General features: G+C 38.8%; 1 protein-coding gene across 4 annotated transcripts in view; it reads right to left on the bottom strand.

Annotated features, from left to right (window-relative positions):
* Positions 1–23,934, bottom strand: part of LOC141477592 (zinc-regulated GTPase metalloprotein activator 1A-like) — a 29,565-nt gene extending 5,631 nt beyond the window's left edge. Inside the window, exons 1-12 of one of the 4 annotated variants that reach the window (XR_012463709.1) lie at positions 23,850–23,888; positions 23,583–23,723; positions 22,400–22,486; positions 21,428–21,524; positions 20,192–20,283; positions 17,207–17,266; positions 16,101–16,138; positions 13,694–13,740; positions 12,871–12,957; positions 11,518–11,562; positions 7,579–7,635; positions 4,767–4,818 (exon numbers count right to left, since the gene is read on the bottom strand). Coding sequence is in view for 3 of the 4 variants with exons in the window: in XM_074166817.1 (XP_074022918.1) it covers positions 4,767–4,818; positions 7,579–7,635; positions 11,518–11,562; positions 12,871–12,957; positions 13,694–13,740; positions 16,101–16,138; positions 17,207–17,266; positions 20,192–20,283; positions 21,428–21,524; positions 22,400–22,486; positions 23,583–23,694 (774 nt within the window). In the remaining variant the exon portion in view is untranslated. Of the gene's footprint in view, positions 1–4,766; positions 4,819–7,578; positions 7,636–11,517; positions 11,563–12,870; positions 12,958–13,693; positions 13,741–16,100; positions 16,139–17,206; positions 17,267–20,191; positions 20,284–21,427; positions 21,525–22,399; positions 22,487–23,582; positions 23,724–23,849 lie in introns of all 4 variants that reach the window. The other 3 variants (XM_074166817.1, XM_074166818.1, XM_074166819.1) reach the window with 3 other exon arrangements.
* Between the last annotated feature and the right edge of the window lie 264 nt (positions 23,935–24,198).

Genomic DNA, 24,198 nt, shown 5'->3' with positions numbered 1-24,198 from the left:
TTTGAACTGCAAATCTCAAATGCGAAGTTGCTAGTCTTGAGAACAGCAAAAGGCAATCATATTCTCTTTTTTGATTAGATACAAGCAACAAGCAGCAGATTAAATATAAGCAACAAGCAGCAAATCTAAATGTTCATCTAATGACTTAGTAAACTCACCAAAACAACTAAGAGCTAACAGTATGAGCAGCTTCAAAACCAGACAGACAGAAATTCACTGTGCTCCACAAAAAGTGCAGTATTGCTTCTGTTGACCTTCCACATGAAGATAATAAGCACACTTTATCATCCAACGAGGACTTGCAGCCTACTGTGAGAGAAGTGTTCTGTTCTCACTTATGCCTCATCTGCCTCAACAACCATGTTAAAACTGCGGGTGTTGAACAAAATAGCAATAGTAATAATGAATTCTCATTGTCTCCCACAGGTCAAATGGCTCCACACTACAAAAACAACAATAATTTCCTTAATAATACAAGCATGCTATAACTGTCATAATATTCAGGAAGGCTTCCATTTAACTTCTTTTCTACTTTAGCGATCTATTCAGACTGTTATAACTGAACATATTGAAGATGAACACAAATTTAATTAGACAAAAAACTATGAACATAAGATTCTGATTGCAATTTTAGCTAAGCATGAAACCTATTTTCTATTTAACCTTTAGTTCCAAGAGGAGAATACAACTGCCGTCTGCTGTTTTCAAGACTAGCAACTGTAAGTCAAGATTTGCAGTTCAAAAAGAAAAACGCAGGCATTGTATATATTATATGTTAACCTGAAAATGAGATTTAATCAGCAACTTCCTAGAAGGAAGGTACACTTTTCTAAGCTACCATGTAAAAATACAAGTTTTTCTTTTTTTGTAGTCCCTGAGGGTACTGTTGCCCATGGGTGAACCCTGTTGGTATCTATGGATACCTGACACACCTGAGGACTGTGACCCAGGACTCATCCACAGCGCAGGGTACCTGTATACAGACTGGGGCCCATGGAGCAGGGATGCTAAGGAACAGAGCGGTGACAAAACCACTAAGAAGTAAAAAGGAGCAGAAAGCTACTACACAAAACTATAGGCACTCGTAAAAAGTCTCTTCGTCTTTCTTATAAACCCCCTTTAAGTATTAGAAGGCTGCTGTAAGGTCTTGCCGGAGCCTTCTCTTCTCCAGGTTGAACAACGCCAGCTCTCTCAGCCTGTCTTCATAGGAGAGGTGCTCCAGCCCTCTGATCAACTTTGTGGCCCTCCTCTGGACCTGCTCCAACATGTCCATGTCTTTCTTGTGCTGGGGGACACAGAGCTGGACACAGCACTCCAAGTGGGGTCTCACCAGAGCAGAGTGCATTACTAAAATGACTTGGGGAATCCAGAAGGAGCCTTAGTTCTGGTACTGGGAATCTGTGATTGTATATTCTGGTGTGAATGATGCACCTGTTACATGTGTGGGGATATGTACAGACAATGTATAAACTGTTGGAAGAAGTAGGGACTTGCGAAAGCCCTAATAGGACAGGAAAATGACTGTGAAGACACAGGATGGTGCCAGCTTCAAGCCCACACACGATGTCATGGGGCCTTAACAGTCCCCTGGGGCTGCATCCAAGAAAATTAGCGCAGAAGCTGCAAAACGGTAAAACTACCACCTGTAAAACACTGGAGGATGTGTTGCTTTGCTGTGGGAGTATGCCGGAGTTCATCATATGCTTCAAACGGAGCCTCAGAAAGACGACTTAGAACTCATCACCATCAGACTGGCAGTCCCTGTTTCATTAATGTTCTGCTAGAAGATGCACTAGCAAGTGCTCAGCAAGAACAACAAACCCTGAATCAAAACTTAGCAGCTGGTAACACTGAACTGGCCAAAGGGAAAGCTGTGTGACAAGCCATCCAACCTATTATGGTAACAGTAATCCAGCTTAAAATTAAGAGAGTCGTTATCAGGCAGCCCATGTTGCAGTACTGCAGAAATGAGAGCACCACTCTCCAAAGTGCAACCACTCTGCAACCTTTTACTTGGAGTAATTAAAGCAGTGCAGGACACCTAAGACTGCTGCCTCAAGAAATCTCTTCTGCAGTGGCTATGGTGGTGCTAGGAAGCTGGAGGGGGGCACTTGCAAAAGTAGAAAACTAGGATTTACTGATGAAGGGGTATGCTGGGCTTGATCCTTCCAGTCCCACAAACAAGACCCCTGTGGAGGGACTAGGGAGAAGGGGCAATCAAGTGTTATCGCTTTGACTTCTCCTGTGTTGACAGGCAAGGGGTAAGGGACCCTGAAAAGGCTGAGGCCGCAGACCAAAAGCTCTGACAGCTAGGCACAGTCACTGTTGCCCCTCTGGTATCATCTGATAACCTGGTGGGACATCCTATGGATCAAGGAGTGACCTTGAGTATCACACTGGGGGGAACATGCCAGAGGCAGGTGTGAGATCAGCCTCACGGCAAAGCATAACCAAACTGCAGTTACAAAATTGTCAGGAGGGGATGCAAAATCTCCATGCTCCCACTCTACAAATTGGGACTTGGAAAGGGGAAAAGAAATTTTTCAAGATCTACACCTGGGAACTAAGGAATAACAAGATCAGGAGAAAGGTCAGAGCTCAGTTAATAGGGTTATAGGATGTGAAGCAACCTCTTGGAGATCTGATGCATCATCTTACTCCCCAACTGAGGCAGTGCCCATGTCATATCAAATGAATATTGGGCACCATACATTTTGTTTCTGGATGAAACTACAGATGTTAGAGTCAGAAACCAATTGGATATCCAATACTGGTGTTACTCTCTGGTTGTACTGTTTAATTGTTTGCTTGAATATTTTCTTGTGTACGAAGACACACTGAGTAAATTAAACAGCCAAGTGTCATGTTTTGAAGGAACAAGCCCTGAATTTTACAATAAGCAATGCTGTCCTTACTAATTTACACCAAAGGATGAAGCCTACAATGGAAACACGTGAATTCAAGCCCTTATGATACTATCCTCCATCATCTGCTTGGCAGGACATGGAAGTTAGATAACATTTTTAACATGTATATTCAGACTGCTACAACATTAAGTCCTACAGTCTAGATCTCAGAGGCAAGGGGTTGAATGTGTACTAGCTGTACATTCAGCTTCTGATGATATTAAGCGTGGATAATAACACCCATATATGTTCATACAGGTCTTTATGTGAAGGCTTACAAGGCTTATATAGCAGGGGGCTACAGTGCTGAAGGGCACGGGAGGAGGCCATCAGCTGCCTGGTGTGTCTCCCAATCTATTCCTCCAGCCAGCTCTGAAACCATACAATAGTAAAAAAAAAAAAAAATCCCACACATTTCAGGCAGAGAAACACATGGCATCCTGTTAGAGAGACCGACACCTCTAGCCACTTGGGACTGAAGACCCTTTGGAGGAGGTATGCCATGCCAAAGGGGGTACATACACCCCTGAGAGACTGCAGCTTGTTGTTTACCCAAGGGTAGGGGCACTCCACAGGCACTGAGGGCCCTAGGGAAGAAACTCTAAGGAAAAAAGCAGAGATGTGGAGCAGAAAAGCATTACACAAACACCTCAAAGCATAGGAAGCTATGCTACATGCGTCCTTGCTGGGAGGAACGGGACAGAATAAATGTAACCCATGGAAAAAAATAGGGAAAGTTGAGGGAGAGTGGAGAGGTGTTCATGTTAAGTGTTTGTATAGTTGCTTTGCATTTATTTTATTCAGTACTCAAATTAGTAATTATAAGTTTTTGTCGCCTACCAATAAAAATTTCAGTAATTCCCTGACCTAAGACTGTTCTGCTTTCAAAAAGGGTCTTAGCAGAAAAACATACTGCGATTATAACATTCTGAAAACAAAACAAAAAACCCCATACACACACAAAAAAACCACAAATAAAAAGAACAGAAAACGAAAATTAAAAGTGAGCCTTTCTAGTAAAACCAGTAGTGATGATGGACCAGACTCTTTCCTTAAATTCAACTTTGAAATTAGACATGCTGATCACAGAAAATTACTGTATTTGCTCAAATAAAAGCCACAAAGGCAGAATTTCTATTTGTAGTTACATTATGCTAGCACCATTGTGTTGCACACAGAGAGAGAAGATTCTGCCCTGATATAAACACACATTGGATTGAGTATCAGGGAGGGACCAGGGGTGAGGAATACATTTTAGAGTTTATTTTGATGTACTGAAAATAACATCAACAGAACTGTTTCTTTTTTTTAGCATACATGTGCTTACAGGATTGATACCTAGTTTATAGGTCAGAATCTACTTCACTGTTACAAGTTAAATTGTTATTTCTTGTGAAAACAATGTAAAGCACTCATAGAACAGAAATCCACACATGCTTAAGTACTCAGTGAAGTTTTATTGCAGCTTTAAAGAATGCAAAGTCATGAATAACATCTCCCTGACAACTACATACAGACAACATTTGGACAGAAAACCTACAGGATAAAGACTGGCTACAAATTTAGGACTTGATCCTGCAAATATTAAAATGAGTAGTGGAATTTGTTTGTTTCAGAAACATTCTCCATGTGAATCAATGGATGTGACTGTCTGGAGCTGTGGAAGCCTACAAACTATTTTTCAAACTAAGAGTTACTATATCTATATCTATAAAAAAACCACACTCGTATATGTATCCAAAGATCTTAAAAGACTCCCAACTGAATCTTCTGGAAAGGTAACATGATTAGGATGCAATGCTTGCAATTACCCTCAACAACCATGTTGTTACAAAAAGAAGCAGTAGTTTTGTTAATTACCTTATCTAGATGTGCATGTGTTGTCTTTACATGCTCCAGCTTTTTCTGTAAACTGAAAATAGGTAAACTTAAATGTCACATTTGAGTAGGATGGACAAAATTACATTATTTCAAAAATTAAGAAAACTTCAGTATTGTAGAGCAAAATAAAATATCAAAGAGACTATATAGTCAGAATTAAAACTGAATTAACAGTTGAAGCTTATCTCAAAATAGATATGTTTAATTATATTGGTTTGGTCTAGTTAATGATTTTTGCTAGGATATTAGTTTTTTAAAATATAAACACAATTAGATTATGGTAATTATTTGCTGTATCTTTGCAACTTTAAATATTTATACTTCAAGAAGTACAACACCCTTGATATTCCTTTGTGTACAAACAAAAAGCGAACTACATCACTAAAGCAAGAGGGGAAAATCAAGTCACTAGAATTTGTCAATTTATTAGACGTTGATTTTTTGAAAAACCTTTAGAAGAATTATTTTAAAAGCAAGAAGAAAAAAATGTACTAAGCTGTTTCTTGTGAGAATGAAATCTGTAACACTAAGTGAAATACTATATACCCAGCTTCCATTTCAAGCCCTCTGTACAGCTCATTCCTACTGTGCAGTGTGCCTGCTAATTTAAAATTAGTCCTATCTACTTCATAAAGGAACTTGGGGACTTGTTTTGTATATGAAGATTCAGGCTCTTACTGTGCCACTTTGTACGGCGACATAAAATTTTACCGAACTTTAGATTACACACATCTGTCTTTAATCAAGACAGTACAAGACTTCTTCTAATACTGTTTCTGTACCAGAGAACATTCTGTCTTATATCCAACCTGCAGAAAAAAAGAATACCGCATCAGAAGTCTCTATGATGACAGCACTCTGCTACTTCACAGAAGATTTCCCATAAAAATCTCTCCTCCTACTCTGACGACTGTAAATTTTAAGAAGCCTTTAATGGTGGGGGAAAAAGGTATTGACTGCTACTGAAGTAACATTTCAGACTCCTGCTTTTTGCACCTTCTTTGCTTTGTTGTCTTCTTCTCATACTGCTTTCCACAGAAGCCAGAACTCTTGATGTGTTTCCTGTCACTTCAGGGCATATGTAGACTACAAGGTTCTACCAGTACAGTCAGACCAATCAGGATGTTTCATCCGTCTATGCCGACAGAAATCCTTGCTGTAGTATGCAGTTAAAAGAACAATTTATTAGTGTGCTGATGCGTATTTGTGCTCAAATACTGCTGGACATAAAGGGTTTTTCTGCTAAGGATGATAGGGCAGAACCCACCACTAATATTTTATGTAGGGATTTCTGTATCTATGAACTGATACCAGGGTAAGCAATTTTACTGTACAGAGCTCAAATAAAATCAAAAGAAAGGGAACCTCATTTAAGCAGTCTAGAATGTTTTTGGTGCTTTCAGAACTTGTCTTTAAACGCTGCAATTTTAAGGTGTTTCCTCTGTTTTAATAGCCAGTATTGAGAACTTCTAAAGGAATATGAGTGAGACAAGAGAGAAGCCTAGACCAAGGAAAGAAAGATTTATTTTGTTTTGGTCAGCTCCTTCAGGACTCTCTCAAATTTGTAGAGCAGAGCACTTCTTAGTAAACTTTGCCGAATGCCACCTAAAATCACAGCTTATCAGATCTAACTGTGAATTGCCATTATCAAAAATGATCCCCTTCTGGTTCACATCTTCTGACTGTTCCTCTCTCTGTTGTGTGGCCCCAGGCCCTCAGTGTAGCTAGCTGATCCATCATAAGAACTCAGGACATGGGTTTATGATCTGTTTATGACCTAATAGTTTTCTGTTGACCAAAAAGGATATATTGGACTTCCTCCTCCAATTTCTTTTGGATGCCTATTCTGACACCTCCCTGATGCTGCCATTGGTACAGATCTGACTGGTACATTCAAGGAGCTCAAAAGAAACAAACATTGTGTTTCACAGATCAGACTCAAGTCAGTGCCAGCAAAAAGAAAGGGCAGCAGAGAGTCAGGAAAAGCAGGCTATCCTTTGGATAGTACTGCACCAGTTCACTGGGAAATCTCATGAGCATCTCTCTTCTACTAGAGGTTACTTGCTTGCATCTTGTGCGATTTCTCCCATCTAAAATGAACAGTGGGGGTCCAGGAAGAAAAACGAAGCTGATACTGCCCCCAGTTGCATATTCCCTACTTTCCTTTATGACTGTTCCAGTACTCCTTGCTCTCTTTGCTTAACAACTTCAGCACACAAAATGAACAAAAAGTCATTCTCCCCTCAACTCCAATTTTACTTTTTCACCCATCTAGCATGCTGAAGAACACATTTGGCACTGGGGGGGAAAAAAAAAAAAAAAAAAAGGACCACAGTAACCAGAATATGCAGTGGCTTCATTTGTTGTGGAACTTCAGTCCCTTGTTATTTTCTGTGAAAACTAAGGAGGCCTCCAGTTCATCATGATAGGAAGTGAAAAAAAATTCTGAAATCCTTTAAAAGAACCAGAAAAGGGAGTGTACAAATCTATTCTACTACTGCAATTAAAGCAAAACTTATATTTTGGAAAAAAAAAAAGCTAACCAACTGTGCACACTCCGGCTCATTTAAATTTACATCAAAAAGCTTTTGTTGCACACACTTCAAGTGGAAAAATTCTCAGTCTGAGATTACCACTTATAAAGTAAGAATTTTAAACTAGTGACTAAACAAGAAATTCTAACAGAAAGTAAGATGCAAATTTGAGCTAGGATTTAAGCGTGTCTATTTCATGCATGTATTTATACAAGGGACTTTATTTCTAATAAGAGACAGAGAAATTATCACCATACCTTATTCCAGATAAACTGTCAAAAGCATGCAGATCCAAGACGTTGGAGAGATCAACTCTAAACAGAGGAAAGAAAGCAGGCTTTGTATTTTTGCTATATTTAAATATTGTGTATACTTAAATAATTATTTTTAAAATGGTTCACTGAGGCTTATGTTTGTTTTCCTGCCTATCATAAAAATGCCACTTCAGTCTTTAGCCTTATTTTTGTATGATGGTGCTTGGTCTTTTCTCCTGCAAGGAAACAGAATGTTTATTTACACAGTAGTATGTAAGCACAGAAACATAATTTAAAAAAATGCAGTAAAATACAAGGTATTTCCAAGAAAGCTGACAAAATCCCTTGTACTGGATGCCTGAATAGTAACTTATTTTACTTAAACGGCAAAAGGAACCCTGAAGTTCTTCCCAGAAATTATTCTGCACCCTTAACCTAGACACATTGTTAGCAAACAAAACTGAAATACGCTATGAGACAAGTGCTACTATGAAGAATTTCAGCCCTAACATGAACAGACAAGTGAAAAATATAATATGGACCAGACAGCACTGATCATATTTACTTGTAAGTACAACTACCAATAAACTTGCATACCCCCCCCTTTTTTTTTTTTTTCTTTTTTTTTTTTTTTTTTACAGAAGTAACATAGATTACAGGTTTCACTGTAATAGCACAGGTTTCACTAATAGCACAGGTTTCACTAATAGCAACCGATAGCTTTCTAAATGCAATTAATGATATGTGGCTAAATACAAAGAACATACGAGAGGTTAAAAAAAAAAACAAACAAAAAAAGAGACCTCTGCAGTGGAGCCAGTATTATAGCTTCACAAAGCAGTTTCTAAGATGAAAGATTTAGAACGTAAACCACATAAATAATCCCTCTCTAAAGCTCATGACCAGCTCGGTGCCAGTTGTTTATTCTCAACAGCATTCTGAAAAATCATACAGAAACACTCAAGTGCTATATTGATCCCTTTTTCAGGTGGGCTTTTGAGGAACAAAAACCTCTAATTAAAGAAGATACGTTCTCAAATAACATGCTAATAAATTAATTTTGTGCTTATTTCACTTTTGAAATGTTTAATCATGGGAGAGACAGTACGCATCATTCACTAAAGAATATTTACTAGTAACAGAAGAGTTGTCATTGAGGACTGAATTTGAGGTCCACTTAGTCTAATATCCAAAATTTAACGCTGGCTGGCACCAGACACCAGAGAAGGATACAGATGTGGATACTACACTTAACATATTGATCTCTTTCTAGTGACACAAACAGTTACTGATTTAAGACACAGAGCATGAAGTTTAACATTCTCTTCAAAATTGTTAGCCATGCTGGATACCACCGTAATCTCTACAGATTATTTTTTTCATGTTACAAAAATCTTGGCCTCAAACTTGCACTAATTTCCTAGGGCAGTTAGACCCATGCATATGCAATTTATGAGCAATTTAACTTTATCAATAAAGAGTTTGCTTCTTTTCCGCCTCCAAAGCATTTAGCTGACCATTTCTGTACTCTGCCTTGCAACTAAAGAATAAGGAGCTCCTGATCTGCTTTCTCAAAACCACTGTTTGTTCTCAGTGAAATCATCATGTTGCCAAATCTCTGATTTCAACTGGAGCAATCTGTTGCAAATCTTTTTCTTACAAGTGCTTTCCTAAGCCCTGATCACCCTTCACAATTTTCTTCCCCATTCTGTAGCAAAGGTAAAATTTCCTATTCCTCATAAAATAAATTCCAGAATTTGAAAAATTAATACCATGTTCCCAGAAGTTTCCTAAACAGGAGGAAAGGGAAATGCTGCAACTGTATCTCTGCAACTCCACCTCTTTGCAGCATTTGTTCTTTTGTCTTTCAATTATTCATGCTGCACTCAAAGTACATACACTAGGTAAAGAAATACCACACTGCATAGATGTAATGAAAACTGTAAGTAATATATAGGTCTCAAAAATAAAAGCCAAATTTGGATGCTGTAAAATTAGCTATGAGTAAACATCCAAGATTTACCATCAGAATAAAATCCTGATTTAATTTAACCTGGAATCATCAGAGCATTCTCACTTCCATTTTCAGACAGAGAAAAATGCCAGTAACCTTATTCTAATACAACTGAACTTTACGAAATACTAGCTTAATAATACTGAATTTATAGAATAGGACAAATTAACAAAAGTTTAAATTTTGCAGCAGAATCTAGAGTGACTACCCATTAAAACTCTTAACAGAGAAAAAAAGCTAGTGAACATTAAAAGCTTCATTATAAGAATTGCTCACAAGTTTATTCACAGTTGCTATTTTGAACATTAAGTCCATTAAAAAAAAAACTTTTTATGTAATAGACACACACACATACTGACTAAAATTATTTACTAAGGATCACTAGAAGAGCAATACATGAATGACTATGAAACACATCTTAATAACAGAATTTATGATCCCCTCTTAATAGTGTTTATTCTTGTTCTAAGCATTCCTCAACAGAATTTGCAAGTTAACAAGAAAGGAGTGTGAAGCTGTCAAAGCTACTTTAACTTTTCACCTTGCTCCTTGAACAAAGTAATAAAAACAACATGAGAATAATCCTTATAAACTAACAGGATAGTCACTAAAGAGAATGCTTTTCATAGTGCAACTTGTTCAACAGCAGGGCATAAAACTTCCAGTGATCAGACTGTGGACAGAATTTCAAAGAAGTTAAAGCCAATAGAAACGTTCTCAAGAATAACATTTTTGGAAATGTAAACAGAGCTGATCTTTACATTCTAAGTCAGAGAAGCATCTGTCTTCAAAACCCTGATTCACCAAACCAGCTATATATTCTACAGCCACTTGCCAGTTCTATCTGACCAGTCAATAACAGCAAGTATTCTTCTCTACGCTTTCTAACTACGTTTGACAATAACTTTAAAAAAAAGAATGTACTTTATTAACATTGTGTCTACTGTTTTTCAAAAATTGCTTAAAACAAGAACCTGTATTATAGGAACATTTACCACAATATAGTCAAACAACTGACATACTAGTAGACAAATCAGTCCTAGTCTGAAAGATACACTGCTTTCCTAAAGCTCGTAGGAATACCATCTCCATTTAGTTGCTTATTAAAGAAATCTGAGTTGGAATTTCAATGAAAAATAGCAAAAACAATGCAATTACTTTTGCTTCTTGCACTGCTTGCAAAGTCATTTTGTAGTAACAATTTATTTGCAGCAGCCATCATAAGTGAGAAAAGTCTTTAAGATGACCCAACAGAAAAAAAAAAAACATTATCATGCACGTGATCGATTAGCTCAGATAAAATTTAGCTTTGTAAGCTCCTCTTTAGTTACAAGATCTGGTTAATGAGTTATGAGAAACTTTGAATTTCTACCTCTAACACTCCCTTAAAAATCTGCTACATTTTTTTAATATGCTGAGGCTAATTAAACTACATCTGTATTAGCATTTTTCAGGAATTTTCCAAATGCTATTACTCCATAAATGGCAATATGACAAAAATGCAAATTTAGTAATTAATCGCAATATTCATATTAAACTTCAGAAAAAATGCAGGTTTGGGGGAAAAAAATTGCCCAAGCTTTTGTAAAATCCACTGCTCATGTAAATAAGAAATATTTACAGTTATATTGCAAAGTCCAATAAAACCCATTAGTGATAAGCTCTGTAAACTAAGCTACATCCAAATAGTGATTTTTTTTTAAAATAGTTATACACTAGAGTGTAGGATGTGAACAATAACAAAGAAAAATACAAAAGACAAATACATTTTTACTTCTTCAAAGAAATTCCCTTCTCTAGATGCTTATTAGTAAAATAAACATTGAGTTAAATATTTCCAATTCAACAGTTTTCCTTTAAGCAAACTCATCTAATACTGTCACAAAAGAAGCATGATCTAGTACCTAGTAATAGGGGCCATTTAATACCTTGATCTTTGAGTCTCTAGAATTTTAACAAGTCCATTTATTGACCTAAAATAAAATAGAAAAATCAGAAGTTAGATGAAAATTCAACCATAATATATCGCTTAAACAGCACCACAGCAATAACCCCAACTCTGTTATCAGCTTATTGAAGAAACCAACAGACATTCCAACAGACTTCATTTTTGGATGTTTTCATATCCTAAGTAAGGGTTGGGAACTTTGTAAGTTCTGAAAACAAAATACTACCGGTAAGAATAGTGGCTTTCTATCCAAGACTCCTCATGATACACTCTGCTGGGTCTAAGCATTTTTACTTTTGGAATTCAAACCACAAATCACCAAATCACACGGGTTGGAAGGGACCTTCAAAGATCATCTAGTCCAACCTCCCTGCCAAAGCAGGGTCACCTAGAGCAGGCTGGACAGGAACACATCCAGGTGGGTTTTGAATATCTCCTGAGGAGACTCCACAACCTGTCTGGGCAGCCTCCATTGCTCTGCCACCCTCAAAGTGAAAAGTTTTTCCACATGTTCAGAGGGAGCTTCCTGTGTTCCAGCTTGTATCTGTTGCCCCTTGTCCTGTCAGCAGGCACCACTGAGAAGAGCCTGACCCCATCCTCTTGACACCCGCCCTTCAGATATTTATAAGCATTGGTGAGATCCCATCATAGTCTTCTCTACTCCAGGTTCAACAGACCCAGGTCTCTCAGCCTTTCCTTATCAGAGAGGTGCTCCAGTCCCTTGATCATCTTTGTAGCCCTCTGCTGAACTCTTCCCAGTCGTTCCCTGTCCATCTTGAACTGGGGGTCCCAGAACTGGACACAGTACTCCTCAACTACTAATAAAGTTGTAAAGTATTTAAAAATTTTAATGTTCCATTTTGGTTATCATTAGTATTGATAGAAAAAGATGGGACATGTCTTTGATCATTAATTTGATTCAGAGCATTGGTTCTTCTACACCCGTGGCAATTACTTAGGACTTCCTCCATATATCTTTGCATTTGTTAATGAACTCTTATCTACTAGCAGAATTTTTTCTTCTCTGACGCTAATTCTGAAAAATGGGAACAGCTGCCAAAAAATGTAAGAGCGTGAACAATTAAGACAAAGGCCTGTCCTTAGTAGGTACCTATTTTACCTAGAAAGGTAAATTGCTAAAATTGTGTAAACACGTAACAATATTGAAACACTTTTAGAAAGGCGCTGCTTCTTTTCCCTTCTGAGCTAACAACTTCTGTCAATGTAATCGTGACATCTAATTTCCATATTAACAAGAAGGAAGTAATTAGGTTTAAATAAAAAAAATAACCTTTGAGCCAGTAGTGTTACAGTTATGCCAAAAGTTTCATACCTGACAGATGTTCTGACTTTATTCAATTCTTCCCCTGAAACCAAATCCGTTTTATTGATGATTATTAGATCAGCTAATGCAACCTGCCTATGCATAAAGGGGAAAAAAAAAAAAAAGAAAAAAAAAACAACATGAACAAATACTTTTTCTGTAAGGCAGAAACACCATCTCTCCCATAGCACCAAAAAAATAGTATGAGCATTGTTAGTGCAGAAAGGCAAGCATCAATCAAACTAGAACATCATGGAATATGACTACAGAACTACGGGCACCTTGAGGTGCTCTTGTGTGCCATAAGAGAAGTCTACCGAACTATGAAAGCTTGCTAGTTTTTGTTCTGTTTTAAATGTCATCTAATCTGAAGTGCTTGGTGATTTATGAACTTCACAAGCTCCTATCTCTCTTGCATGCTGTCTTCATAAAGTCATACTTGAAGTCTCTTTGCTTTATAAAGGCTTCTATTCTTACAACCCTTAATCACTCTGGCTGCACATCTAGCAAAATACATTCCTCTATGTCCAGTCCTACTTTGAGCATCTGATAGATCCTAGCATGCAATTCTTTCTTCCCCCAATGCAGGAGGTTCCCTTTCACTTATGTAAAAACACATCCCTCTTAGAATATCTATTAGAAGAGTCAGATCTTGGCAAAAGGATCAAATGGAGCACTTTTCTATTTTCTACCTTACTATACCTATCTACCTTGGTTTAAAAGCAAAGAAGGAGAATAAAGCCTTATGAAAGAAAAAGAAGCCATTTCTAATGAACTTGTATACAGCGCAGTTCCTAACTGTGATATGTAAAATTAATTTATACATCCATACCGACATGCTTCATTGATAAGACCTTCTGGCTTTTCTTCTGTCAAGTGCTAAACAAAAATAAAAACAACTGGATTAAGCACATTCAAATGACATTTAAATTCATTTGCAATTAAAGGAAGCCAAAACCAATGCAGCAGAGGTATCTTTTTCAACATGGTATTGAGGAAGATGACTTCTGGAATTTTTTGGTAAAATGATGGTGGAAAGGTAAATTTACATATCCACCATTACAGAAGCTTATAACTTCTACTCTACTCTTTTAAGGAATTTGATTGTTAGAATGCCAAAGAGTTGGAAAACTGTATTATATTCATTCTCGTTATTTTTCAGATTTATGATGAAGTAAAAAAAAAAACATGACATACAGTAAACATGGAAAAACATATCTGAAAAAATGGAAGTACAGTAATTTTAGTAATGAGTGTGACGTCAACTAAGTGTTAAAGATGTGTTAGGCTTGCACTACACAATTTCATATACATAGCTGCATAAGATTTGACAAACTGTACTTCTGCTACAAAAATCTGTAACTCTCTTTCTCGGTTTGTACAAACAAACCACTACTCCTTGGCCAGTCTGCCCAACATCAGTGTTTGCAGCCTATTCAAGCTGTAACTTGTCAGTCAGCACTGACAAAATCAGCAGCTTCTGATCATGCTGCAGAAGTTTAGTATCATCTGCAGGTTTGTGCTCCACCTGTCTTCCCAAGCTAATGTCCTCACAGAAGAATTAGCGAAAGGGAAAAAAGAATGCCTGGATCTCAAGCAGCATGAAGTTTAGCAATATCAAGCCTTACTTAATTTAGGCAGAGCAACAGACTACACTGAAGCAGTAAAGGTTAAGCTACAAATTATTTTCTGCTCACTCTGCCATGGAGGCAGCAATCTCCAGGACAGAAGTACCACAGACACCTGGAGGCAATAAAACTTTAAATCAATGCTATAATATAAGTAAGAGCTCACCACTTATGCCTTACATGTGTGGAAAGTTAGAGAATCCTGTGCATTTCCTCTATTAGAGCTGTGCAGACAGCTCTAATGTACCAGGAATATTAATTCTACATATGGTTTTAGTGACACAAGAATACCAAATGAAAGTGGAATTAATTGTCATGGGAAACAGATAAATTAAAAAAACCTACTAAACCCTTTTTTTCTTCAAGTGGAATTATCGGGCATTTAACATTCTTTGACTTGAAAAACAAAAATAGATTATTCCACACTGTCAGTCTGTCACCTAAAACAAAAAAACCAACCCAAAACCAAAACACCGCCTCAAAACCATTTCCTGATTGTGCACAACTTAAGCAGAGCGTAAAAACAGGATGACTGTGACAGAACCTCTCCTCTGACCTTTTCTTTGTAATCCTCTATGTATTGATTCTATTGAATTAAATGTTGTCATATTTGTTGCCCTGAAAAGGACAATGTCAGTAGTCCAAATGTCAAGCCCTGAAAGTAGAGAACTGTCACCTGAAGTGTCCAAATTTTTGCCCTTGATTAAAAAAAAGAAAAAACAACACGTATTTCAGATTGCTGGGTGACAAATCCATTAGAGTAATAACCCGTGATATCAATTACCACTTCAGTTTCAATTTGGCTGACTGGTCGCAGGCTACTATTTGTCAGCTTTTCTTGTGATGGGCTGGTTCTCTGAAGCATGACACCCTTAAATTGCTGCCTATTATCCCAATGTCATTACCTGTATTGCTTTCAAAATTCTTTGAATCACAAGCAGCTGCTGAGTTCAAGCTTTGCAACCAGAGGAACTGCACAAGTTAGAAAGTCATTTACTAAAAAGAAAAACTTTACTTGGCATATAACTAAGAAAGTCTGGAGTTTGTAATATTCTGAGTTGGTGTCAGTTTTGTATGGACTTACTGACTAAATAATGCAAGTTTTCAGTGAGCTGTCAAAGACAATAAAGCATAGAAAAACTGAATGTTTCAAAACATTTTTGTTGTTTTTCACATGTTACTTGAAAGTTTAAATATTAAAATTTTTAAACAATAATAATTTAGTGTTGCTGTCCAACACAATTGTATTTGATTGAAGCCAATAAATCAGTATTGCGTGAAGAGAAAGATAAAGACAACATTTTTGCAAGTAATACAACACATCCAAATCAGTAAAGCTGAAAAAGGGGGATGACTTAAGACATGCTGTGGTTTCTTGTGATAGCTGAGCTGATGTAAAATTCAGTTCCTGCTTAAAAGAGCAAACCAGCTCTCAGTCCCTTCCTCTCCTTCTTCTACCAACTCCTTCACGAAAGTCCTTGCAAAAAACAATGGCTTAACTTGACACACCGGCTTGCTATGGGGTTAGATTAGTTTCATCCTGGTGCAACACAAAGGGTCCCCTTTTCTAATGTTGCAGTTTTACACCATGTAACAAATCCATTAACTTACCTGCAATCCATGCTTTGCATCAACAACAGATACAATACCTAAAAGAGAACATTAAAATGAAATAGAAATGTGCTGAAAGAAGCTAACAATTTAACAATTTGTAAACTTCCTGCACAATTACTGATGTAACAGCATCTTTACATTTACAACTGCTTATAATACTTTCAATGCTTCCAGTGTATCCGAACATTAGATTTGTCACCCAGTTAAGTTTCTTGTTTTTTACTCAGATCTGTCCTAAAAAAATGCCTACCAAACCACGTGACAGAAATCCTCACAAGGTGGATGCCTCTCCTTCTTCTGCAAAAGCAAGTTGGCAGAGGTATGCTTTTGCAGGTTATCGAAACAAAATAAGGGGATGGACTGAGTTATACAGTTATTCTAAGTGACCATGTATCTGCAATTCTCTGGCAGAAATTTAGGAAACTTGTTTCCTATTGAACTGAATATTTCCTTGTCTAAATGGGTATTTTACAGACAGTAGGATTCTAAGCCAAAAAGTAAGCTTTTTTCCTACATTAAAAAAAAAAAAAAATCAACATTCAACATGCTCGTTAACTACATGTAGTTATTATTTATATTATTACAGTAAATTCAGATTTCTAATGGCACATAGCAAATACTAGAGCTAACAAGAGTATAAGAGACAAAGAAGCCAGAAAACAAAAGGCAGGAGAGTCCAGATGTTGACAAGTCAAGAGTTCAGAAAAAATGAAACAATTAAGGAAATATTGCACAGGGAAAAGAAAAGAAAAAAGAATAAAAAGGAGAGCACTGTAATATGACTCCTAAATAATGTTTTATAACATCTAACTAATGAGGTTTTTTTCCCTCCTTACACCACAATCAAGATCTCTCCATATCTGATCCCTTAGAAAAACATTACAGGACTTTTGTTGGATTTCACAAACTGAAACAGCTCACCAAGTCGATAAACAAGCATCAGAATAAGCAAGTGGATCTCTGTGGTCAAATTTGGGGGTGTGAGAACCAAAAGCATGTATTTCAAACATTTTCTGAAACCTTGCCTTAAATGATAAGGATACATTACACTAAATCCAGATATGGAATGCCAATACATTGGAAAACAAGCTCACACTTCTTACCATCAAGATAGATGTCACTTCCCAGTTCAGAATCAACCCAGAACATTGAGGCCACAGCTCCTAAGAAATGCAGTACATTTAGTTGCAAAATTGACATTTTCCAGTAAACTATCAATATTTAAACATTTCACAGAAAAACTCTGTTTTTCATGCTGTACTTGAAACTCCAGTCTTCCAAACTCCGAAAGCATCACAGATGTCAAATACTCAACCACATATTTGATCTAACAACAGCTACCAAAGGATTATACTTGTGTGCACATCAACAGCTGTGACTACAAAAAGCTTTAAAAATCTCACGATTTCAGATACATGTAAGTTGTCTGAATTACCTTTACTCAGTAACATCAATTATCCACCGTTACTATGCTCCAAGGCTCTCACATTTCTTAGAAAAATCTGTACTTTCTTCACCTTTCACACACTGTTTGTAGGCCATGGCACACACACAAGGGGGGAGGGGGGGAGGAAATGAGAGAAAAAAAGAGATAAAACAGTGAAAGAAAAATGGAATTGGCACACTTGGGAGAAATCTGCTTCCTTCTAGGGAGGGAGGGACCTCCTCTTCTTCACTGTCTACTGTAATCTCTCCTATACAGTTTCTTATGTCATCAATCAACAAGATGAAGAAAGTCAAGAATAAGCAGACACAGAAAAGAATGTCTTCCTTAACTATCTCAGCTCTGCGCAGTAAAGCTTCTCGCTTTAGATAATTTAAAGACAGATCAAGTTAAGAAATACCTAATGCAGGTTCAATTTGCAAACAGATAATGTACTAGAAAGGAAGTTTACAAGGGTAAATCATGCCTGATCAATCTGTGATGGCCATATCTGGCCTTCTGTGTGGACGAGGGGAGAGCACTGTATGCCATTTACATCCCCTCCAGCAAATTTTTCAACACTGTCTTTGAAGACATTCTAGTAACCAAGTTGGAACGCTACCAGTCTGAATGTAAAGACCATTAGGCAAAACTCATTGCATAGCTAAACTCTAAAGGCTGCAGTTAATGGGACGTACCCTACCTGAAAGATGGTAATAAGCAGGATACTGCAGGGGTCTATCCTGGGATCTATCCTATTCAACATCTCTACCAGGAATCCAGGAGGCAATGGAAGACATGCCTGTCAAGTTTGCAGAGAACACCAAATTCGGAAAGGAACACTTGATATACCTAAGGGCAGAGCTAACTTTCAGAGGGACCTGGCCAGGCAGGAAGGAATGGCCGACAAGAACCTGATGAAATTCATCAAGGAAAAAGGTTGAGTAATACACTTAAGAACAAAGAGCACCTGGCAATGACACAGGCTAGGGACAGACTGGTTGGGGAGCAGGTCTACAGAGAAGTCCCTGGGGGTCCTGGTAGGTAGCAAGCCAAGCAAGCAGCGGGCCCTGGGATCAGAGAAGGCCAAAAGCACTCAGGCTGTTGGAAAAGAAGCACGGCTGAGGGAGGTTATTCTTCTCTATTTAGCACTGGCAAGCCCACACATGGCTAGCACTTCCAGCATGGGGATTCCCCGTACAGGAAAGACATCAATAAACTGGGCTGAGCTCAGCACAGGATCACCAAGACAGCTGAAGTTGGACCACAGGCCCTACAACGAGAGGTAGAGGAAATGATTTTTTTCAGCCCGGAGACGGGAAAGCTTCCAGGGAATGTAACAGCAGCCCCCCTAGTACCTACAGGTGAGTCACTACTGGGACCACATTCTATCAAGGGCTTGGAATCTGTGACCTGATCCCTGTATACTACACATGGCCTAGGAGTATGCTACTCCTGCTTCCTGACAAAAAGGCCCTGTAAAACAGATTCTAGCAACTATAGGATGTGCTGTGTATTTATTTTTAAGAAAAATTGATCATAATTTGTTATGAAACAAGCTAATTTAACACATCACTGCCACAATATGAAGGACAGCAGGAGCTGACGGCAACAACAGCCCTTGCTTTTTTCAATTATCAGATCCTTAGTTACTGGCAGGCTGTCTAAGAGTATTAAGCACATCAGGAAAAAAAAAAAATCAGCAACCAAACTTATTTTAACACCTAGAACTGCCCACCTGAAGTGACAAGATGCAGTCCTTCAAACATCACTCTGTATCAACACCAAATACCTGCCAGTTGTTCAGAGTGCTTACTCAAGCAAGATACAGCAAGGGCCACAACATCTAATGGGTTTCTGGTATCTATTGATTTTTTTCTTCCAAAAAGCTTAATAGTTTTCCAATTTGACTCAAATAGAATTTGTGTGTAACAGAGGCCAAATCGATGTCCTTTCTTTTGAAGAAAATTACTTTACCATGACAACTATTTAGCTGTGAGCTGGGAAGTGTCAGTCTCCTAAATGGGAAACAACTGAACTTCTGAAAAGAATTTCCTTCACTCTCAATCAATGACACATTTTTAATTGAGATGGTTCTGAGAAAATTGTTTTAGATAGCTAGTACTAACATGAGCTCAAGTTTAAACACCTTTTTAAAATACATATCACTAAAGAGCATGCAAGGAATTCGCAAGATCTATTATTTTTCTGTACCTACCAGAAGAATGTGTTAGTCTCTTTTGCAGCATATTTTATGACTTCACAAAATATAAGGCCTATCACAACCAATGTAACAATACATCAGATGCTAGTAACTTATACTTCAGAAGGAGCAATGTAGAACGGCAAAAGCCTACCGAAAACTACTAGTTTAAGTGTGCTTCTCTTCTTCAAGCCTAGTGTCTTCTCTTGATAGAAACTGGATTTCTGTTAAGCTTTAGAGTCAATTTAGAGCAAGCTAAAAAAAAGAAAAAATCCCAACCAAGCCCCATTCACAACCCTGCTTCTGCACCTTACCTAATTCAGTTTTAGTCTACATAGCAATAAAAGCCTGACAACACACGACTTTATATTACATTTTACACAGTGAACTGACTGGTGAGCAAATAAGCACTTCATAAAAACAGAACGATTATCATGGTTATGAAAATCATATGTGAACTACCTGGATCTGCCAAACCAGTTGTTTCTAACAATATATAGTCAAATTTTCCTCTCCTTTGCATCAGGTTCTCAATAGCCTTCACACCATTGTCCCTGCAAGAAGAAACAATTAAACCTGAGAACAGAGAAAACAAGCTAAGACATGTGTAAGTACGTATATTCTGATGCAGACCACAGTGCCATCAAAGCAAAGGCCTGACTCAGGACTTACAGTCTACAACGAAAATTCAGTCGTCAAGCTGCTGCAGTCTTCTGTTTTATTTTAGTCTCAAAATAGCATTTGCCTACTCCCAATAGGCTTAATAAAGGGGATTTAAATGAAGATTTGTTTTCAAACACTGAAAACCCTGTAAATTACAGTAGGGCTGTGTAAATACATAAGTATCTGATTCAGCAGCTGAGATTACAAAAAGAAAAGAGCCCTGTGGAGAGGGGTAGGGGAACTGAACCATGTTCTCCTGCCTTTCCACCTCACCTACAGCAAAATTAAGATATGTAATTTACTTAAATCTCAGCCAATTAAGTCCGCCTGAAGCAGAAATGTATGCCATTTTGTATAAGAAAACAACGTCTATAAAACACAGCAGCAATGGCAGCATCCCCTACACCCCAGTAGAACACAATGCAATAGGGTCTTCTGTTTTCCACTTACTTTCCCAATTTAAGGCATAGCACCAGTTCTTCCAAATTTTCAGAACACACAGGCCAACATTTTATTACAAACTTAGCACAAACAATCCAGCATTCAAACAAACAGGGTAAAAACATGTCAAAGAAACAAACACACTCCCGTTTTTAATGTGACTATCAGCTTACAATTCGGAAGACTGTGTTGCATTAGGTCACCAAAAGTATTAACCAACAAATGAAAACAAATGAAACACAAATTATTTCATGTGGAAATTAAGAAATTTAGTTCCAGCCTCCCTGAATCTTTAGCTCTTTATATAAAAGCATACAATACTAACAAAAGAGGGAGAGCTCCCCACCCTACAATGCCCCAATGGTGTACAAGCTGGCATTTAGATAGTTGTTCTGAAAGACACCAGGCCCAAATCCAGTAAGGCAGCAAAAGGAAATAAAATTTTATCTCCCAAATTCCAATTCTTGTTTTATCTGTCAAAAGAAGTCTCAATCAATATTACCATCAGTTTCAGGAATTAAATCCAGGATGTCTTTTCCTTTCTTCAATTCCCCCAAAACCCACTGTAAGAACTTGTAAATAGTCCTTCCTTACTTTACTGAACAGCACAGGCAGCCATTTCTGAGCTCCAGCCATTCTTCATAGAGTTCTCCCGCTTGACTGATTGCCAGGGATTTCTCCAAGGCACTTCCTGGAAATATAAGTAGTACTACAATTTTAATCTACAAATTTACATGACGGCTGCAAAAGAGATATGAAAGATTCAAGTTGGTATATATTTTTACCCTTGGATTTTACTTTTTTTCTTCTGAGACCATGTTTCTGACATGTTCTTTAGAAATTAGTATTCCCTATTTTATGAGTAACTTACAAGTCAAAGTCAAGTTGGTTCTAAAAAGACTAAAACCAAGAAGTTGAAAGTAGAGCATAAGTGCAACGAACTTTGCTAAAAGAAAGAGAAGTCAACCTCTACCTCCATATCAAATAAAAGGCTCTGTCCATATATTGTATTTTAGGCTACGTGATCAGAAAAGTAGCATGCATCTTTGTAGATGAAAACAAACACACAAACAAAAAACCACTAACACAACAGTGCAAACTGTAAGTAACACTGACTATGGTACAGATATGAAGTCATAGCCACAACAGTTAAGAATCCCTCAACATTCAAAGAAGGTTCAAAGAACCACTGACACCAAGGACACATCTTCCCATTTCCTTGATCTAGGATAATTTGTGATCTCTACGTGACTGAGGGGAAAGGAAAGGAAATACTGTCTACCATGTTATTTTAATTTCCATTTGCTTGAAACCGAGTAGGACAAACAGCACTTCCAACAGGGTGATATATTCATTTACTTGACTCCAAGGGACTCAATTTATGTACAAAAGAGATTAATGCATAGCATTATTTTATGAATAACAGTCAAAACACTTTTTGGCCTTCTGAAGACTGAGGTATGTCAATAATTTCAGTAATGAATTTAAAATGACAATGTTCTTGATTTCCATAAATTTCATATACTTGCCATTTTACAGATAGAATGTTTCTGCAAGTCTACATACCTTCTCCAAACTCATTCAGAATAACTGCTATTCTTTTATTATGCTGTTCTGTTAGGATGTAGTTTAGAAGAGTTGTTTTCCCAGCTCCTAGAACACAGACCATATTTCTATTAAAATGGTTTTTTAAAAGCTTAAATTTTCAAATAAAAAGCAAATACTGTGCCAAACACATGCACACTTCAGAAAAATCTGATCTGTTCTGAAATACGAGTTTTTATTCTTGTACCCTGCATTCTACTGTAAGACTGTAAAAATTAATTTGTAGAGATATTTAACGCCACGGAACTATCAGTGCATTAAATCTCAGCTTTAAAAGATCCACAGTACTCCACTAACTGTCAGTGCCTGATAAACTCAGAAGTCCCCCATCAGCTGGGCAGTCTTTTCCTAGAAAACTAATTTTTATGTTTGTCTTAACAAAAGGTGCACTTATTCTCCCTCCCGATGCTTTTTCTGAGCAGCTCTTTTGTCATCAGCAATCACTCCTGTGCTGCTAACTGCCATTAGATGAGACGCTGCTAAGCAAAGTGTTCACAACTAGGGGAATTTGGTAAAACAACATTCCTTCCCTGCCCTTAGGGGGTTTGGAGAGAGTATGATGCAGTACAAAGCTACAACTTTTAGAACAGTGTTGACGATCCTAAATTTAACCGGATCTTTACTGTATATAACAATATTTGAGGGTCTCAACAACTGTGTTGGTTTAAGAGAGGGAAACCAAACCTCGCATGTGTAAGATTGCTATTCAGCCCGCATTTAACCGAGGCCAATACGTGACACTATCGTGATGTTAAGTGGGAAAAAAGCAATTTGTCAAACCCGACCAGCACAAAGCTGAAAACAGGCTGGTGGAAGCAGCAGCAGGAGCTTGCACAGCTGTTCAAAAGCCCTCCACAAATCTAACTAGGCCCGCACTGAGCAGGAGCGGCATGAGGACATGGCGCTGAAGGAAGCGCTGCCGGCGCCGGGCTTAGGCCTCCTCTCTGAAACGCCGCCCGGCTTTCTCTTGGTCGCCCAGCCCTCGGGCACGGAGGCTGCTGCCAGACCTGCCGAGCCACCTACCCGCCCCGCAGCCCCCTCCGCAGTCCAGCCTCTCACTTGTGGGTCTCCCGAGGCCGACAAGCCGCAGGCCTGCCCGGCAGCTCTTCCCGCCGGCCGGGGAGGGCGGCAGGCCGCTCCTCACCTAGGTAGCCTGTGATGATGGTCACGGGGATCTTCCTGCTGGGACTAGGTTCGGCCTCCTCGGCGCCGCCGGCGTCTATCGGGACGAGGTCGGGGCAGTCCTCGTCCTCCATGAGAGCCGCGGGCCCCTACGTCTGGGCGCCTGCGGACACGGCGAGAGGCACGGGGTGGGCGACGCGGGGCTGCCGGATGAGGAGGGTGCGGGGCGTCCCCCTTCCCTCACCGGCGTTCCCGCTTCCCCCAGACCCCGCGGCCGGTCACTACTCACCTGCACCCACCCCACGCCTGGGTCCCGCCGCGCAGCCCCGCCTCAGGAGCCGGGCGGGCATGCGCCATGGCACTGCCCCGGCCCCGGCCCCCCGCCCGCCGGGCTCTGCCGCGCAGGCGCAGCAGGAGGGAGGGCGGGGCGGTAGTTGGGTGTCCGTTAACGGGCGGCGGCGGGCGATGGCGGCGGGAGCGAGGTTCGCTGCTCCTCCTTCTCCTCATCCTTAGCCCGGTTACAGGAAGGGAATTGTCGGTTCTGACCTGCGAGAAACGGTGAAGATGCTGCGGTCTGGCCGGCGGATCTTGTGCGGCGTGCATGTACTGTTTTTTACTTATAATCAAATAAAAGGAAG

Source organism: Numenius arquata, chromosome Z (assembly GCF_964106895.1).
Source record: "Numenius arquata chromosome Z, bNumArq3.hap1.1, whole genome shotgun sequence".
Taxonomy (NCBI): Eukaryota; Metazoa; Chordata; class Aves; order Charadriiformes; family Scolopacidae; genus Numenius; species Numenius arquata.
Note: the sequence above shows the minus strand (reverse complement) of the source record. Positions and strands in the feature narration are given on the sequence as shown.